The 21,346-nt window shown below is 38.1% G+C and overlaps 1 protein-coding gene across 1 annotated transcript; it reads right to left on the reverse strand.

Moving 5' to 3' along the window:
* Positions 1–418: 418 nt before the first annotated feature.
* LOC126974824 (uncharacterized) lies at positions 419–3,143 on the reverse strand. Its single transcript, XM_050822496.1, has one exon. It carries the CDS (start codon positions 3,077–3,079, stop codon positions 434–436), a length of 2,646 nt encoding a protein of 881 aa, XP_050678453.1. The 5' UTR covers positions 3,080–3,143; the 3' UTR covers positions 419–433.
* Positions 3,144–21,346: the final 18,203 nt, after the last annotated feature.

Below are 21,346 nucleotides of genomic sequence, written 5' to 3' on the forward strand. Positions count from 1 at the left end.
TAATTATTTCGGTAAAAAATGCTCCCTGTTGTTATAATGAAATTGTTTCACAGCGGAACTGTCAAACCGTGCGTCATTAAATTCTCTCATAGAAAATATGTCCATACAAAACAAATATTGAAAATAAAAATTATTATGGGTCCCGAATCGAAATAAAAAAGTATCCAATCTCTCAAGTTCGACCAAACTGCACTCCATGAAGTAATCCCATAATTAAATCCGTTCATTAGTTTAGGAGTCCATCGCGGACAAACAATGTGTCACGCAATTTATATATATTAAGATATGTATATAGCTCAGGTTTTGTGATCCGGAAAGCAGAATACCCCGGTTCAAATCCAGATTTCCTATTCGTTTCTTTTTGTTCAATTTTGTACATTCTTAAAAATCCGAGCAAGTCTCGGTCGTTCGGTTATTATTATTAGATATTGTATTAATTACCTTTGCACACGTGCTGTTGATGCGTAGCTGTCTCGGACGGCTTCTGCACCGCTTTCGCCTTCAACATGGGCCTCCTCGCCTTCCACTCCGCCGCCTTCTCCTCACTAACGTCAGAAGCCCTGCAATTGTCACACGCACAATCATTTGTATACTTGCAACTATTCTTATCACCCGCCTCGTCGTCGAGATCGATGTTCTCAAACGGAATCTCGTTCAGTGTCTGCTTCTTCAAGGCCTGCGCAGAATACTTTGTCAGCCGCTCCGGATTCTGTGAACCGCTCACTGAAAGCTTCTCATCATCACATTTCCCTTTCAGTGTCTCTTCTATGTCTTCATCGAGTAATCTTGCATCTATACTGCAACAGATCGATATAACATGCTTTTTATAAGTCTCCGGAACGGGTAAACCCTGAGTTATATACGATTTTATTGTATAGAAGCTTTCTAGTAAGGCCTTGTCATCCTTTGAAGTTAATATTGCCTCACACTTTGCTAATAAAGCATCATTCTTGGTTTTCTTATCATCCGTGTCTATCTTTTTGGGCTCTGGCTTCTCTTTAGGCGGTTCTTTTTTCACTGGACATGAACTCTTCCCAATAATTTTACTTAGTCCCTTAGCTGCTAAGATTTCTGCTTCACTTGGTTGGTTTTGATTCGTCTTTGTTGGTTGAGGTTTTACTTCCACCTGTCTGATCTTCAGGAAGGATTCTTTTAGTAGTCTTTCGACCTCTTCTAATTTAAACAACATTATAAGCCACTGGTCCCCGCACAGTGCAGTCTTCGGTATACATTTCATATAATTTCGGTTCATTTCACGCAATTTGCTCATGAAATAATCTACTTTGGCGCTGCTCGGTATCAATTTGCCTTGATTTGGTGGTTCTTCTTTAGTAATTGGCATACCAGTTAGTTCCTGTATCACTTGAATAGCTAAATGTGGGTTCACCATGATCCAAGCAGCCAATTGTTGCGAATCAGCGCACCTTTTAATCACATCATAATATTTAAACTTGAGTATTTTCACGGAAGATTTCTTGTCTGGAGACATGTTGGCTAACTTCATAATAAGCAAATCAAAGGTATTCCCTGCTGAGGTACTGAGCAATTTTGTTATCTGCCTGAGTGACTCTTTAGCCGCCTGGCAGCCTTCTTCTTCATCATCATCTTTGTCCTTTGCATCTCTCATCTCTTCTACTTTATCTACCAAATCATCGATCTGCTTTGTAGTCTGTTCACAGCTCATTTCTTGGATGTGCGTGTAGAATTTCTCGAGCATACCTTCGACTTCATTCTGCAACAGTTCCACAGGTATGTTTCTTAACTTTGTAGCAATATACTCCTTCCAGAAGTTGAATTTCAATCGCATAACACTTTTTAACTCATCCATACTATGAGCATCTTTTACTGCTCTCTCAAAGAGAGTGGAAGCCTTTAAAAACGATTCAGACCTAATATTCTTCGGAAGTGACATATCTTTCTCCTCTAAATACTTGGCAAGTATTGGACTTTCGTTTTTATGTACGTAATTTGCAACCTTTCCAGTCCCTTGTGCTGTGTCTTTATCATCCTTGGCTACATTTTGTTTCTCATCTTTTACGTTATCCTTACATTCTAAAATAAGATCTATTACTTCACTATCACTACACTTAACTCTAGGTTTATTTTTGCGTTTGGCAGTGTTCTTAGTAACTTTAACACCATCTCTCTTGACAAGCTTTAGTTCGCGGATCTGCTTCAGAGTTTCCGGCGTCAACTGAGCATCTGTATTCACATCCGGCAGATTGTTCATTATGGACGCAAATTCGGGTAGTTCGAAACTTGCATTCGCGAATTCCGACAGTTTTGACGCAATTTCGGGCATATTTGCTAAAATCTGCGGCATATTTTCAACAATCTCAGTCAATTTGTTCCCGTTAGTCACATACAGATGCAAATCATCCGATTCAATCTTCTCCAAAGTTTCCGGTGAATTCTTCTCAAGATCCATCATAGCTTCGACGATCTGGTCCAATGACAGAGGGCCGTCTGTGTCTGCCTTGTCATTGTCCGCCTGGTCCTGGTTATATGTGTTGATAATGTTCTGGCATTCCTCCATGGCCTTTTTGATTTCTAATCCAAACGTTACAAATTTGTAGACATTCGCGATGTTTTCCGGCACGACGTTCTTCTCGGTCGGTACTTCGACATTTTCGACCTCACTTTTATCCGAACAGTTTAGCAACTTGTTGACGGGCATTAGATTTCGCTGCGGCTTTTGATACACAGGCATCGGTTCGGACGTCGTTGGAGACAATTCTTGCAACGGTGGGCTCACAGAGTCCGGATACTTCTTATCATCTTCATTATTATCAACGTTATTCAAGTCGATATTTGCAAATTTCGCCATGCATGCGTTCATTTCTTTATCTGTTTCTTTTTGCTCGTCCACGTCGCTCGCGTCCTTTTCAAGCGGGAATGCTTCAGGCGGCTCGGCTTCTGATCTTTGATCATCTATCTCTGTAGGCGAGTCGATATTAGATTTGCTTTTCAGCATTTGTACGATTTTGTGCGATTTTGTGACAGTTTCCGTTTCGCCCGGTTTCAATTTGCGTTTCGGCGCGACGGTCAGCCGGGGCAGTTTAGTAGTAATGACCTCCATATCGCTTGGCGGTTTTTCTTTTTTGGACTCACTCTCGGCTAAGCTGTAATGAAAGAGTAAATGTTTATTATTTATAAAAAATATAAAACCTTATTATTAGTTATAAAAAATATATTTAGCAGGAACAGTTGAATTGCAAAAAATATTTTTAACTAGCTGACCCGGCAAGCGTTGTTTTGCCATATAAATTGTATTGATCTTTTGCTTGCTAGTTGATAAGAGATGGCGCTAGTTGTATTCATTAGTAACAATCACACTTCTTTTATATTTTGTATAATTCACACTATAGTTTTATAAATTATAGCCTATTTGTTATTCTCGTGTGTAAGCTATATTATTGTAAAGTTTCATCAAAATCTATTCAGTAGATTTTGCGTTAAAGAAGTCAAACATACATCCAGACATACAAACTTTCACATTTATAATATTAGTAGGATAAAATATATCTAAAACCTTATCATTTGTAACACTTATAGGTCCCGGCCCGGCTCTTGACGGATGCAATTATTATGGTAGTTAATAGTAAAACTTAATGTTGACTGGGTATTGAACTAAAAATTATATCTCAACATTTCAAAGAGAACTTACGCGTATTGGCTTTGTGTAAATTAAATCATTAAATCTATCGTCCTATACGCCTTCCCTTCAACTCTGAATGTGAATTGGTACGAATAGATTATGTTTATAAATTTTAGTGACTAAAACAAAAAGTTATACAGTGTGTGATGGTTATGGACCGAAATTTATTCCGTAACTATTAGATATCAAAAAACTTTAAAATGATATCGAAAATACGTATTGATGTTATTTTTCACAAAAATTGTCACCTTTTTGCTCTTAATAGTGATTTTCATTATTGTAACTAATTCCAGTAGGCTTAAGAAGATACATAATAGCCTTAAGGGTTTTTTTTTATCTAATATATAAAATTCTCGTGTCTCGGTGTTTGTAGTTAAACTCCTCCGAAACGGCTTGACCGATTCTCATGAAATTTGATGTGCATATTGGGTAGGTCTGAGAATCGAACATCTATTTATCATTCCCCTAAATGTTAAGGGTGGTCCACCCCAATTTTTTTTTATTTTTTTTTATTTGTTTAATTATGAAACAGCATTAAAAAATACACACAACTTCAAAAAGTCATCTACGATCAACACTTACATTTGTATCGCGATTTCAATATTATTCTATTCCATCCACAGACACGCAATAGAGTTGCAAGATGGCAATCGAATGTAATGATTATTGTAGTACGATAAATTTTATGCACGATATATTTGGTAGGCCTGAGAATCGGTCGTCATCTATTTTATATACCCCAAAAATTTTAATTATTCGTTTTTTTTATATATTTATATGGCAATACAACGTTTGCTGGGTCAGCTGGCATGATATAATATAAAAGATCAAATTCAAAATCCCCACTAAATTTGAATTAACTAATAATTTATTCGCTGTCGAAAGAATTTAATCTAATTTCGCTTCAAATGCTTTCCTTCACCGCTGTTTGAAACTATACAATAATCAAATAACTCACTTGGATCCCTTTACAACTAATATAGGAACCTTTAAAAATGATTAATTAACGATTTGTTTACAAAAAAGGTATGAAACCACGGTAAAAGTGAATTTTATTTAACATTTAAGTAAAAAAATTTGGAATAATATTCCATTAAGGGTATAAAAATCGCTTTATCAATCTTAATTTTATATTTGGAAAATTGGAATGGTAATGGGAAATAAAAAAAAAAACAAACAAAATAGCGTGGAGCACTGGCACAAATGAGTAATAGTCTATACACTACACGGTAAGCTGCTGCGAACTATAGGCGCCGCCCGACCGTCACGCGACATGCAACACACAGACGAAAAAGTTTGAGACGATGTTATAAAAGTTTCACTTACTTTAAAACCAATTAATATATTTACATTAATCTTATATCTTTAAACGAGCGTTATATATATATATATATATATATATATATATATAATCTGAATCTCGGAAACGGCTCCAACGATTTTCATAAAATTAAGTATGCAGGGGATTTCGGGGGTGATAAATCGATCTAGCTAGGTTTCAATTTAAAAAAAATTGTTTTATCCATGTTTGAATGAGAAACAGCTACAATAACATTAGAATACAAAGGTAAATTTCGCCACTATATACAAGACTATTATAGCTCAGATGGGACATTGGGTGATCCGGAAAGCAGAAGACCCCGGTTCGAATCCAGATGTCCTATTAGTTTTTTTTTGTTCAAGTTTTGTACATTCTTAAAAATCCGAGCAAGGCTCGGTCGTCCGGATATTTGTTAACTTTATTATAATTTGTGGGCACTCCTGGTCCTTACCTATTAAGTATTAGAGAACATTTTTGTACATGACTATTTGCTGCAAAAATAAAATATGTGTATACGGAAAAATCGCCTGGTCGCACTCGATTACAAACTGTACATATTCTCTATTTAACCTTTAGTCTTTCTCCCTCTGCCTCTCTTTCTGTAATCTTTATAATATTATCGCTGACCCGACTGACGTTGTTCTGTAGATAATAAAAAAATACTGTTTTTAAAGTGAAACTTTTACTACATCGTCTCAAATTTTTTCGTCTGTGTGTTGCATGTCGCGTGACGGTCGGGCGGCGCCTATAGTTCTCATATTGGATGCAATTACGTTCGGGTGGAAGAGTAGGTTCGAAACCCACACACTTGATAAAGGTTATTTTATTTTATGAAAATGTAAAACATAATATATAAATTTTTTTTTTTTTCTATGCTGATATTAATACCTATGTTATTTTGTGAAAAAAAGTTTCACTTGCATCATGGTTTCATAGAACCACACAGTTGCTTTTTTATGTATTTGTCAATAATTTTTCATAACATTAATTTCGTAACATATGCTCCTTGTTGTTATAATGAAATTGTTTCACAGCAGAACTGTCAAACAGTGCCTCAATAAATTCTCCTACAGAAAATATGTTCCTAAAAAAACAAATATTGGAAATAAAAATAATTATAGGTCCCAAATCGAAATAAATCTATCCTATCTCTCAAGTTGGACTAAACTGCACTCCATGAAGTAATCCCCATCAAAATCCGTTCATTAGTTTAGGAGTTCATCGCGGACCAACAACGTGACACGTAATTTATATATATTAAGAGAGTCTAGAACTATATAATATAGAGAATTTAAGTATTTCAACGAATGTTACATTTGTTAAAATATATGAATAAATGTATCTATTAAGTGTATCGATAATATCCAAACCACTTCGGATGAAAACGAAACGGTTTTCCTTCATGTGATTATATATTCAATTCCCACCGCAAGTCGTTTTAAAGCTCCTTCCATTGAAGGTGTCGATAATTTATACGTCTACACAGGCCAGGTTTATTACTCCAGTGTGCGTAAAAAGTTACGTCTTACACTCGCGATTTGTATATCAATTTGTGTTAGTGTGGGTACATTGCTCAAAATAGAGGTTAACCGTCAGCCTCAATTATTTTTCGACGTTTTCACAGCTGCCACAGTCTGTGTAGACTTATAAATGATCTAAGCATGAAAGAATCAATATTCCAGCACGATGAATATTTAAAAAAAAATATATCACTTCTCTCTTTCCTGCCTCAGCTGGTCTTCCAGCCACAAGCGCAGCCGATGGTAGTAGAGCTGTTGATCTCTCATATGCATGACCTTGCGACGAACCTGTCAATAGACAATGAAATAAATCAAATTAATACCAGAAAATATGTACCCAAACGACCTTATCAACCAGGACGAGACGAGCAGGACGTTCAGCTGATGGTGATTGATACGCCCTGACCATTACAATGCAGTGCCGCTCAGGATTCTTGAAAAACCCCAAAAATTCCGAGCGGCACTACAATTGCGCTCGTCACCTTGAGACATAAAATGTTAAGTCTCATTTGCCCAGTAATTTCACTAGCTACGCCGCCCTTCAGACCGAAACACAGTAATGCTTACACATTACTGCTTCCACATTACTGCTTCACGGCCGAAATAGGCGGCTTATTCGCAATGCAAACAGTCCTGTCAACCAATAGAGGTGAGGCCGCGTGGTAGGTACTGTACAAGGAGTTATTTCTTAACCGTATATAAGAACTCATTGTTAAGTAAAAGGTTGGCCGTACAGATTTAAAATATAATATTTAAAAGAGATTCAAGTGACGCGAAGAAGAACACAATCGAAAAGACAGATTTGAGATTAGATCATGAAGTAAAGTAAGAACGGTCGGCTTTCGGCCTAATATTTTATATTAAATAAAGTATTGTGATATAATAAAAGATTATAGAATAATATAATTATTAAAAGTATTCCATTGTTTGATTCTGAAACGATCCCGCGTGCGAGTGAGGACTCACGCGTTACATTACTGAATGCACATTGATTATACTAAGGCCAACGAGAGGAGATAAATAATGTAAACAAACGGACTGTTTACTGAGTTACATTGCGATAGCGAGCGATTATTATCTCCTTATGCGTAAGTATATGTATTATAGGAAAGGAAAAGTAACAATCAATTGTAGAAAGCCTGAGTACAAAATATTTTATTCGTATATGCGGAGAATTATTTAAGAAAGATAATTGCGGAAATATATAAAGTTGCTGATACGCCGCGACGTCGTTCGTGTACGTATTTTTACACCTTGGGTTACATTACAGGACTTTTATTAGGGATCCCTATTTTTTTGAAAATGTAATATAGCCTATTACACTCGGCGATAATGTAGCTTCCCAACAGTGAAAGAATTATTCAAATCGGTTCAGTAGTTGCGGAGCCTATTCAATGCAAACAAACAATCAAATCTTTCCTCTTTATAATATTAGTATAGAAGTATAGATTATATATATACTAGCTGACCCAGCAAACGTTGTATGGCCATATAAAATAATAAAAAAATTTTAGGGATGCAACCGATTCTCAGATCTACCAAATATATCGTACTACAATAATTATTGTATTCCATTGCCATCTTACAACCCTATTGCGGATATGTGGATAGAATAAAATATTATAAAAATCGCGATGCAAAAATAGGTGTTGATCGTAGAGGATTGAAAATTTGAGGTTGTATGTAGTTGTTAAAAATTTAGGGGTGGACATTTACCCTTAACATTTAGGGGGATGAAAAATAGATGTTGTCCGATTCTCTACCCTAGCCGATATGCAAGCAAAGATTCACGAAAATCGGTCGAGTCGTGTGATTAAAATTTGTTGAGAGAAAATGGAGGAAGAAATATTTTATGGGTCTTCTCAAGATGTCACCGATTTTTTTAAGGAATTTAATAGAATTGCGATACTAAATAAATTATCGTAAGAGGAAAAGCTTGCAGGATTTCCCTCATTTCTATGTGGCTCAGCGTCATACTTTTATAGAATCATTGAAATCTTTTGTAATAGATTCGTTGAAGCCCAAGGAAGGAAGTTTACATATATAGTTTGTCGTGTCACGATCCCACCCACGCATTTACAATATCTCTCGAACCGTTTATTGACAGAACAACGTCTGTCGGGTCAGCGAGTTTATAATAAAACGCTTTTCGAAGGTATAAAGCTATATTTAAACGTGTTTTAAGCCTATCGAACGTTCGATAAAATTCCTTATTCATATTCGTTAGATAAATCTCCCATAACTAATACGTCTCTATAGTACGCAATGTTGCCATTTCGTACAAAAAAACATGATTTTAACTAATTTAATGAGCAACTGTCAATAGAAACAGACATCTTTTCAATGTCAATGGTTTGTCAGTTGTCAAAAGTCGATGTCAAACTTCAAAATCAAAGTTTAATAGTCTGTCGGTTGTCAATCTATGACGGATATCCAACAACTTTGAGCGGGAAGCTATTTATCACATTATTTAACTAGCAGCTGATCGATGTTTTTTTTGCGTTCGAGTGCTTAAAATAGGTTTATAGAAGGGTCCTAGCTAATATAAGTCACATCAGCTTTATCGAAGAGATAATGAGCGTTTTATCTATAATATGCGATTATGAATACCATTTTTTAACAATCGTATATTAGAGATGTTTTAAATCTCCGCTAAGTCATTATGAATAAGACAGTTAGAATCTTCATTTTTAAAAGAGTTTCCAACAATAATTAAATACCAAGAGAAATCTATCACGCGAAACAGACGGATGATGAAGATATTTTATAATATTTTTATAGACTACAAGAATTAGCAACGACAGCGAAAATTACAGATGATTCTAAAGGAGGATAAAATTACAGATGATTCTAAAGGAGGATAAAATACAGATGATTCTGAAGGAGGATAAAATTACAGAAGATTCTAAAGGAGGATGGCGAGAATGGACCCACATAATTTAAAAATTAAGGAAGCATCCTACAAGTACAAGTTTATATTAATTGTAGGGACACACGTATGCAAATATGCTTAAGACAGTTATTTGTTTATGTATGTGTGTGTTCCCATCAATAAAATTTTTATATTCAGTAGCGGTCTGTAACTCATGTAGTTCGGTTCACTTATAATAAATAATGGTTACATTTTTCTTTTAGGTATACCATTCTTCTCCTACTTTTTTAGACTTACTTACGATTTACTCTTTTCATAGTTTTGTTACGTTCTACAATTATTAATAAGTTTCCATAATGTACGCAACTTCTTTTAGTACGTCCCAAAATACATTCATTCTCGCCATCCTCCTTCCTTTATAGTCCAATTTTTAAAATCGGTTGTTCCATTTTATAAACATAAACTAGCCACTTCGCTTTACGACAATAAGAATCAATTTAAAAAGTTGATTCTTCATTTAAATACCATTTATGGTGTAGATGAGGTACTACCCGATAACATAAATCTTTGGCCAAATGTGCGAGGAGGAAGAATTATTTCAGTAAACAGTCTACGCAAGATATTCGACAGCAGTATAATAACAATATTGCTCCAGTCAGCGAACAGCCTATATATGGTAGAGAAAGCGATAATGTTGATAATATTTATTTTAATTGCAACGAAACGATATCTAACTATTATAATGATGTAGTTAAAAATAAAATGCGACTTCCTTATGTAAAGTTTGTAAGCGCTCGTCTTACAACTCCAGCACTAATAGATACTGGTGCCAACATTTCTTGTATGTCAACTTCCAAAGTAGATTTATTAGGTTTACACGATATTAAAAATACGACAGGAATAGTAAAAATCGATGAATGATGACATATTGGGAACGAAAGGTATGGTTGAATGTAAATTTAGTATTTGAACACAATCTTTTACCCATCAATTTGTTATTGTGGAAGGAATGAAAAGTGATGTCATTTTAGTCTATGACTTTATATCGAAGTATAAAGCATTGATAGACATTGCGAGAAATAGAATTAAGATTATTATTAGAGGAGAATATAGGACTTGTATTCATTGGATAAAAGTGGAGAAATAATTAGTAAAAGTAAGGAGAAAATAAGGGAATGTGAAATGAAGGAGAAGAGAAAGAAATCTGTAATGCATAAAGAAACTGTTCAATTTAGAGTAGGAAAGCAAATGCCATTTATATTAAATGGTGATGAAAGAATGAATGTGGAGGTATCTAAGAATGAGGTATCTGCAGTTGGAGCTAATCAGCATAAAATAGATTTTATAAAGATGTAAACGATAGGATTCAAATGAGACGTGTATATGGAAAGTTTGGTCAGAAGAATGAAATGTTGCATAAAGGTATTTTTAATAGAGAACTAATAAAAGAAGATTTAGGTCGACAACAAGATTATCTAGGAAAGGAATTAATAAATTAGATAACCCTCAATTCTTTAATGTAAATGTAGAAAATATAGATTTAATTGCCCTAGAGTAAGAAAGAAATGTGAAGACAGGTTCACGACAGTTATTATTTAAATAAGTAAATAACAATAATTATAATAATAGAAAATGACAATGAATGATTGATGAATATTTTAATATTAAAAATGTTTTACCACGGACAACATCAGAAGGGTGGTAAACGTATACTGAATTTATTTATTAATATTTCTTTTCAATTCATATTCGTTGTGAGAAAATTTATTTTGAAAAAGATGGGATTCAGTAAGGTGTCGTGTTGTCAGGAAACTCCAGACAAGGATAATGGAGTTATGTATCAAAATATCATATCGCGCTCAAATCACCCATTATTCGAATAGGGAAACTTTATTTATTTTTATCCGTATATAAGAACTCATTGTTAAGTATAAGGTTGGCCGTACAGATTTAAAGAGGTGAAGAAGAACACAATCGAATAGACAGATTAGAGATTAGATCATGAAGTAAAGTAAGAACGGTCGGCTTTCGGCCTAATATTTTATATTAAATAAAGTATTGTGATATAATGAAAGATTATAGAATAATAGAATTATTAAAAGTATTAGATTGTTTGATTCTGAAACGATCCCGCGTGTGAGTGAGGACTCACGCGTTACATTACTGAATGCACATTGATTATGCTAAGGCCAACGAGAGGAGATAAATAATGTAAACAAACGGACTGTTACTGAGTTACAATGCGATAGCGAGCGATTATTATGTCCTTATCACTCGTACACATTAATGGCGTCAGTTGGTCGACGATAGTTGTCGTTGCATGTATCTTGGTACGGGAAAGTAGTCAGAACTGCAGTTGACAACATTTGGTCCACCATTTGGAAAAAAGTTTATTCTTGTTTGGATTGCGTTGTGATACGTAATTTTTCGTTTCCGTATTTACTTAGTTTCTTGTTATTTTTAATCTGCTACGATTTTCGCTGTTATTGTGAGTAGTTGAAAGATATGAAAATTAGCAATTCTTTTCACTATTCAAGGATATCGATAATAATGTTTCTGGGGAGGGCATAGAACCGCGAATTTCAAAGGACAAACAGGGCAGTAACACCATGGCACCCCACTTCGCGCTTAGTATGGACTTTTGTAACATCAGGCGAATTCACTCCAATTTGAACGCCGTCCACCACCACCTTGAGACGGAGCAGCCGGTCATGTGTTTCCTCACGGAGACGCAGATATCTCGATCTAGCGATACGTCATATTTACTTAATGTTGTTAGTACGTACCCCGGGAACAAAATTGAGCATATTTTTATCCCTCATGTCGGGGTATGTGTCTCGGCAATTTTGAGGGTAGGGACCTATCTACTCTCTGGCTCCGCGTAGATTTAGAGGAACGCGTCCGCATCTATGAGTGTGTCTACAGGTCCCATAGTGGTAACGCAGAAACGGATCATCTCATGGGCTGCGTTCAAGCGGCAATTGACGACGTGCTTGCACAGATCCCCTCCGCTGAAATCGTAGTCTTGGGTGATTTCAACGGGCACAATACCGAATGGCTTGGATCACGTACCACAGACTACGCAGGGCGATCTGAGCATAATTTTGCATTGGCGTATGGTCTGTCCCAATTGTTTGAGTTGCCACGCGGCTTCCGGATGTGGATTGGATCTTCTGCTGATAGTAACCAAGTCTCCGTCGACACCCCGCGCGGAACGTCCGACCATTGCCGTGTCAGCAGACCACCAGCGACCCGCCGCATTTGGTACTACAAGTCAGCAGATTGGGATAGGATGCGTTCCTTTTTTGCATCCTACCCTTGGGGCAGGGTTTGTTTCCCTTCGGATGATCCTAGTGCCTGCGCCTATGCAGTAGACGATGTGATTCTACAGGGCATGGATATTTTTATACCAAGCTCTGTAGTACCGATCGGTGACAGATCACAGCCCTGGTTCGTGCACAATCGAAGCACGTTGTCAAAATCGGCGAGCAGCTTTCCAGTTACCCAACTTGAACACGCAAGTTCTGGTCGTTGCCGAAAGCTGCTCTTGGTAACTTCAGCCAGCCTGCACATGAGGAATGACACCCTGGCCAATACGGCAAAAGAGAAAGCCCATCTACTGTGCGCTCTTTTTGCCTCCAACTCGACTCTTGACGACAACGGAAAAACACCGCCGAACATCCCGCGGTGTCAGAGCGCTATGCCTGAAGTACAGTTCAGACAGAAAACTATTCGGCGAGCTCTGTTTTCGTTGCACGTCAGGAAGTCAAGCGGGCCGGATGGCATTTCTCCAATCGTGCTCAGAACGTATGCCTCTGAGTTGACGCCGGTGCTAACGCGTTTATTCCGGCACAAAAGGCGTAGTCCCCGACTCATGGAAGTCAGCCCTTGTCCATCCGATCCATAAAAAAGGAGGCAGTTCGGATCCGGCAAACTACAGGCCTATAGCTATTACCTCCCTCCTCTTCAAAATCATGGAGATCATAATTAGCCGCCAGCTCTTGGTATACCTAGAGGGTCACCAGTTGATCAACGACCGACAGTTTTCAGGGCGGCGGCTTTCGAAAGCAAGGGGGAAGGCCTGGCATTTAGCCTGGATATAGCGAAGGCCTTTGATCGTGTATGGCACAAGCCACTTCACGCAAAACTTCCATCATTTGGGCTTCCCGAGAGCTTATGCAAGTGGACCTCCAGCTTCCTCAATGGGCACAGCAAACAGGTCGTTATCGACGGTTATTGCTCGAATCCCATGCACGTGAACGCTGGAGTTCCTCAAGGCTATGTGCTATGTCCCACACTGTTTTTTATGCATATCAATGACATTGACAATCCCAACATACATTACTATGCAGACGACAGCACGGGCCATGCAGGTCTCTCTCGGAAAATCGTCGACCAGTGCCAGGAGAGCCTTGTGTCTTCTATGGAGTCCTCTCCTGAGAAGGTCGCGGAATGGGATAAATTTAACCCCATTTGACGTAGCACCGCTCTTCGACAACTCTTCCCTTACAGCCTCGCCTAGTATCGGAATTCTATGTCACGATATCTCGAGCGATTGCCTATTCCGCGCGGCCATCTGGAGAGCAAAGCCAAATTGGCTTCTAAGAAACTGGGCGTCATAAATAGAGCACGGCAAATGGCAATACTTCAAGCCGGCCCACATTCTAGCGCTGTACAAAGCGCAGGTCCGGCCACACATGGAGTATTGCTATCATCTCTGGTCTGGCGCACCCCAGTATCAGCTCGATCCATTTGAGCGCGTGCAACGTAGAGCAGCTCGAATTGTCGGGGAACCAGTGCTCTGTGAACGGCTAGAGCACTTGGCGTTGCGCAAAGACCTCGCATCATCGTGAGTCCTCTACCGCATTTAGCATGGGGAGTGTTCCGAAGAGCTGTTTCACCTGATTCCTGCCGCCGACTTCCACCTTCACACGACACGCCACAAGTTAGGATATCATCCCCACCATCTGGATGTGTGGCGGTCCTCCACAGTGCGGTTTTCAAGGAGCTTTCTTCCACGTACTTCAAAGCTGTGGAATGAACTTGATTGTGCGGTGTTTCCGGGACGATACGACATGGGGACCTTCAAAAAAAGCGCGTACACCTTTAAAGGCCGGCAACGCTCATGTGATTCCTCTGGTGTTGCAAGAGAATGTGGGCGGCGGTGAACACATAACACCAGGTGACCCGTACGGTCGTTTGTCCTCCTTTTCCATTAAGAAAAAAATACATATTGAACTTTTCACTCAATCCATTAAATTTCACTTATAACTAATGTTGCACAATACGTCAGCTGTATAGCTACAGATATTCTGCTTTTAGCATTTCGGTGACGCGAACTCACGAGATTTCACACATCCAAAAAGTGTCTAACTATACATGTAATATATTTTAATTATTTATTTATCGCGTGCGCCATACACGAGCATGTCGGCCACCCAATGATTTTTAAGAAAAAGTGCCCAACGCGGCGGTTAAAGAAGTTTTCACTTCAATATAATATCGATAAGAAGATCGACCTCTAGCAGCGCAGTACACAGACTAATGTTAGTGACGTGACGCTCCTAGATATCGATAGTTCCACGGGTATAGTGACTTTACCTCTCGGAACCTCTGCAGGTGATACTCTGGGCAAAGAGTCGAGCGGGGTGCGCGGGGTGGATGCAAGGGCGCAGTCCCCGGGCCGGGAGGCGTAGGCGCGACGCCTCCAACTAACGCCGTACACACCTGAACGGCAATTACATTAGTTTATATCGTATATTTATATGGAGTCGAGCTGTGATGAACTTACATCAAATTCAAATATGGAAATCCTTAACGTTTTCAGTCTAAAATTCAACTTCACACCGACCTGAAAGTGCCAATGGTCAAACAGGAGATACATTTTTGGCACTACAATTCAAAATTTCTTTATTTGTTCACAGTTCAGTAGATAATCTGTGTTAGGAGTGTATCGCTCATTGCAAGCTTTACAAAACATAATTAAAAACTAACAGCCTTACAAATAAACTTGGTATAAAGTTATAACTGATGATAAACAAAGTAAATGCAAAATGTTTACAATATCGTTGACAACACTGTCAATACAATGATAATTATTCTGAAATTTTCCTAATGAAAACCTGCCTTGCAAATAAACGCGGGAAACGTTATACGTCCGAACAAACCGTTCGTAAGCAAAATGTCTATTTGTAAACAGCCTACTAATATTATAAATGTGAAAGTTTGTATGTCTGGATGTATGTTTGAACTTCTTTAACGCAAAATCTACTGAATAGCTTTTGATGAAACTTTACAATAATATAGCTTACACACCAGAATAACAAATAGGCTATAATTTATAAAACTATAGTGTGAATTATACAAAATATAAAAGAAGTGTGATTGTTACTAATGAATACAACTAGCGCCATCTCTTATCAACTAGCAAGCAAAAGATCAATACAATTTATATGGCAAAACAACGTTTGCCGGGTCAGCTAGTTTTACATATTCTTGGTTTATGCTTAGTCATAACTTTTTGCCAATTTTATTTGTAAGGCCGTAAAAGTAATGATGTTATTGTCTCTAGTGAATTGGATTATGGACGAAAAAAATCAGTTGTCTAGCCGGCTTGGCAGCCCGGGCGGTCGCATGCGAAATAAGTCATTAATTTCAATGTAGATCAGGTTATATTAGCATCATGCTAGCCGCAGGTACTCGGCCGGGCGACCACATAAACGGGAGTTAGGATCATGTACAAACAATTTATTGTATTATACAGGATGGCCGAGAAGTTGACGTCCAAAGCTAAAATTTTAAAGCCTCATGGTGATGAGTATCCGAATCAACCTTATGTATGGTCTACTATTTTGCGTAGTTTACGAGATGATAATTTTTTTCCCCTTTTATCCGCTTTTTCCACCTAATTGTGGTTTAAAACTTTTTTCTAATTTTTTTGAACACGCTTAGTTAATTTTCAGTCAGACAGTGCGGAACTAGTTTAGAATTGAGTCGTAAGTTCAAGATAACTGCTCCAGCTAAATTATGAAAATGTTCAAGCTATCAAAAAACAAATAAAATGGGGAGCCTATGGCTTCTAACTATTTTTAAATACTTCCCAGAACATTGACTAATAAAATGAAAAAACTTCTCGGCCACCCAGTATAGATGATATTAATGATGATCTTAAGTCTCATTTGCCCGGTAATTTCACTAGCTACGGAGTCGTTCAGACTGAAACACAATAATTCTTACACATTACCGCTTCACGGTAGAAAAAAGCGCCGTTGTGCGGCATAATCTAGCCGGCATCCAGTGGAAAGAAGCCTCCCACTGGTAAATATCCTAAGTCGCCTCTTACGAACCCCATGGACCGGGGTCTCCCGTCACGTACGCAGAGGATTTTTCCGACGTCAAAAAGAATTGTATGAGCATGAGTTTTAAGAAAATAAATAACTTTCTCGCACCAGGAGCAGCCCTATTACCAAAATCGAAACACGAAGTTTCGGTTGACGGATCTTACATTATCCTATTACGATAGTGTTCCGAATCCGAAGATCGACACGAAGCTCGCGATAAGACATTTTTGTCTTTCATCTTAATTATTCTCAAATTCACTTGGCATTTAATTTTTCGTTGTATGGCATTATTATGATCGAGACTACGACGAATTAACTTTATATGGTTATGTCTGTTGTTCCGAAACGAAACCCGAATTTTCGGATCCGAAGTACTTTAGTAATAGGATTTCAGTTTTTTATTTTTATTTTATTTATCATCGCTTATAAAGTTAAAGTTAAGGTAAGATGCTCACACAACATATTTATTTATTTACGGTGTGTGCGGATGATGCAGCTACTGTACTAGATAACTTTTGTATTAATTTACATTTACTTTTTTGACTTACTCGTGTAAGACATTGACTATTTGACGTTTCTGTATGTTTGTTGCATCACTTTACATATTATATTGTAATTGAAATGATCTGTATATCGATGAAAATGTAAATCTTGATATAAAAGAGTGGCAATGAGGTTCTTACTACTTCTACTCATTGGCTCAACCCTTTGCGTCGTAGCGGTAGATTCAATAAGAAAAATATTTTTTTGACATTCATAAGTGTCATTTCCGTGACCTACATGAATAAAGTGATTTTGATTTGATTTAATTCGAAGTTCGTCGTTGTTTCGTTTCGGATCGAAATTTCGGCTTTGGTAATAGACGTCCAGGCAGGGGCGTGCAAAGATTGCTTACCGTAGGTATTTTGTATCGAGCGTAAGGAAAAAGGTGTTCAATGGAAGTTTGGTAATAAAATAACGGAACCAAATTAAACTAAATTAACTTTAACACTAGTGCTATATTTGTTTAGGTTCATAACGAGGTAAGCATTGCCTTATTGCCTATATGATATACACGCCCCTGCCTCCAGGATAGCTCACACAATTCTCGTATCGGTGATGATGGTAACATACTGAATGTCACACTCACCGTGGACAACTTCTTCTGCCTGCGGTAGACATGCAGCTGCCTCCGGTGCACGTCGGGCAGGCGCCGGTACATCGCCATCAACTTGCGGTCGACCGAATTCAAACCGACGTCCACGCGTTTCCTGGAAAGATAGGAACAGCTTATAATATCATATATGATCATTCAGCCGTTCCCAATATTCAGTCTATCTCCGGTTGTGGCCTACTTCAGATAAAAATCATAACTATCGTTAAGTTTTTTGTCCCAATAAACTTATACGGCCTTACAAATAAAATTGGCATATTTAACAAGTTATAAATAAGTATAAACTAAGAATATGTAAAAAATTTACAAATAGACATTGTCAGAAATGAGGAGATCCGTAGGAGAATCAAAGTTACGGACATAGCCCAAATGATTGCGAAACTGAAGTGGCAGTGGGCAGGACACCTAGTTCGACGGACAGATGGCGGTTGGGGCAGTAAAATCCTCGAATGGCGACCACGGAAGCCGGAAGACGCAGTGTTGGTAGGCCCCCCACAAGATGGACCGACGATCTGGTCAAGATCGCCAGAATACGTTGGATGAGGGCAGCGCAGGACCGATCGTCGTGGAGATCTTTGGGGGAGGCCTCTGTCCAGCAGTGGCCGTTTGCATTGTTGAAGTGAAACTTCTATAGAATCGTTGTGATTTCAAACTCGATGAAACGAAAAAATAAGTCCATAGAGTCACAGACAAATAAATGTATAGGATTCAGCCGGCGAGAGAATGAAATATCAAGCACTATACAGTGTTTAGGTACCAGGCGACCATAGCTGAAGAAGAGATTGTCTTATATATGGCGCGATTATACCTTTGTATCACTTCTTTTTATTTTATTTAGTGCTTGCTTGTTTTTTTTTTATGATAATAAGGGACGAGACGAGCAGGACGTTCGGCCCGTTGTAATTGCTAAGCCTTGCCCATTCAAGCGGCACTATAATTGCGCTCGTCACCTTGAGGCATAAGATGTTAAGTCTTATTTGCCCAGTAATTTGACTAGCTACGGCGCCCTTCATAACGAAACATAGTAATACTTACACATTACTGCTTCACGGTAGAAATAGGCGCCTTATGCGCAATGCAAACAGTTCTGTCAAGCAATAGAGGTAAGGGCGCGTGGTAGGTACTGAATGCACATTGATTATACTAAGGCCAACGAGAGGAGATAAAGAATGTAAACAAACGGACCGTTACTGAGTTACATTGCGATAGCGAGCGATTATGATCTCCTTATCACTTATCTTAACTTATTATCGCTGTTGTGGTACCCATAATCTAGCCGGCATCCTGTGCAAAGGAGCCTCTCACCGGTACGACTGGTTGATGTGTGGTGGAGGTCACTTACTTCACGTCGTGGCTGCCTTCGGCTTCCAGGCTGATGACGCGGTCCATGAGCCGCTCGATGGAGGCGATGGATCTCATCAGGTGTCGCACCGTACGGCACAACTCTCCGCCGCCCTCACCACCGCTACCCTCGACCGCGCACGCGGCCGCAACCAGCAGCTCCGACGCCGAGTCCAGGGTCGAATCGGACTCACCCGACCCTCCGGACCTCAGCGAGTTGTCCGAATCAAACGCTATACGTAATAATATATATATGAACGATGCGAGACTCAAACCCACGACACTCTCGTCATATAAAATCTTGTATGCTTTGTTCAACTCTCGGGTTGTGGCTTCATCTACAGGATCTACTTTACAGTTGATAACCTGCTCAATTTGCATATTAGGAAATTTACTTGAGATGTCGCTCTTGTAAATCTAAACAATTTGTTATGTTTTTTTAAAGTGATAACCCTCCCTTCTGGGATTAATACACAAATAAAATTTGAAAACAAAATTTTATGAACTATGCGGGGTTCGAACCCACGACCTCCGGCGTTCCGTGGCAGTGCTGTAACCAACTGAGCTAACCGTTCGAGTGACGTATCGTCATAAAATCTTTTATGCTTTGTTCACTTCTCAGGTTGTGGCTTCATTGTCTATTAATTCTAAGAAGTCCTCACTTCTTAGAATTAACCCTCGTTAACACTTTAAAAACATAACAAATTACATAATAATATAGTATTGATACACTCTTACACAAACTAGGCATAGCCTGTACTATTTATTTATTTGCATGTAATCTACAGCGTCACAATTTATATACATTATAATTATAATATAAAGTAGAAAAATAAGGCCAAAACTGATTACAGTATATAGGTATTAAAGCCAGAATAAGATAACAAAATATTTGCAATTACTATAATAAGCTACTTGGAAGGTAAACTTTACAAAATAAGGTTACAGGAGTGTGTGTGCGTATATGTAAGGTTGTGTGTAGTGTATTTGAGGGTGTATGTAGTGTGTGTGTGTGTGTGTTTAGATAATCATTGCAGTCGATGTATATTTCTTATTTCTTTTTTTAGCTGTACTTTGGACAAGCAAAACATATCTAAATTAAAATAAGCTTTATTGTAGGCGAGAGCCAGACGTTGCAGAACAGAGTTTTGTGTGTAGTTAGTGTGAGCTTTTCGTACAGCCAGAAGGTGCGTGTGACGAGTTCTAAATGATGGGACGTTCAATGAAAAACTCGCTAATAAGGAGGGACAATCAATTTTACCATTTAGGATTGCTTGCAATAGCATCATATCGCTTAGCTTTCTTCGATTCTCTAAAGTGTCAATTTCGTAGTGCTTACAAGCTTCTTCATAGCATGAAAAGTTTTTAAACTGCTTGAACGCTAGATACTTTAGGAATTGCTTTTGTATGGATTCAATCCTTTGTGTGTGTATGATATAGTAAGGTATGGGTAGTATATTTAATACATAATACTTATTTTGGGGTTTTTCAAAAATCCCGAGTGGCACTGCATTGTAATGAACAGGGCGTATCAATTACCATCAGCTGAACTTCCTGCTCGTCTCGTACTTTACTTTCATAAAAAAAGTAAATATATCGTAGTCTGGCGACCTATAGTAAAAAACTTAACTCCAAATCGCCTATTAAAAAGTTTTCAAACATGGCCGAGCTTCGTTGACATTAACTGCTACAGATAACATTAAAGCATTCATTCAAATTGAGACCTTATTTCAAGGCACTAATGTTCAAAGTGTATTTATTGTATTATATACGCTAATTAGAAGCTCGGACGCGAACACCAGGCAAGAACATTTTGTTTTGGCAATTGTAATATAATTATTTAGCAAAATGATTCAAAAAATTCAAGTTAGTTACATAGTTTGGTTAATTCAAAGCGGCACTTACCTGAAATACAACAATCCATACTTTTTAAGCATGGACAGTTTTTCATTGAACACTTTGTCATTGCGTGGCGCTGTATTCAAAGCGCGGTCGAAACACAACAAAACGAAAACGCGTTGGCAGAGTTTTGCTTCAGACAACTTGTCAGTCTAGTTGTTTATTGTACGTCAATGATTTATGTAAACTTGTATACTCACAGTCGTCAAGATCTTCGGTGCAGTATGAGTCGCTCAGCTCCA

The sequence above is a fragment of the Leptidea sinapis genome, chromosome 2 (genome assembly GCF_905404315.1).
Source record: "Leptidea sinapis chromosome 2, ilLepSina1.1, whole genome shotgun sequence".
Classification (NCBI taxonomy): domain Eukaryota; kingdom Metazoa; phylum Arthropoda; class Insecta; order Lepidoptera; family Pieridae; genus Leptidea; species Leptidea sinapis.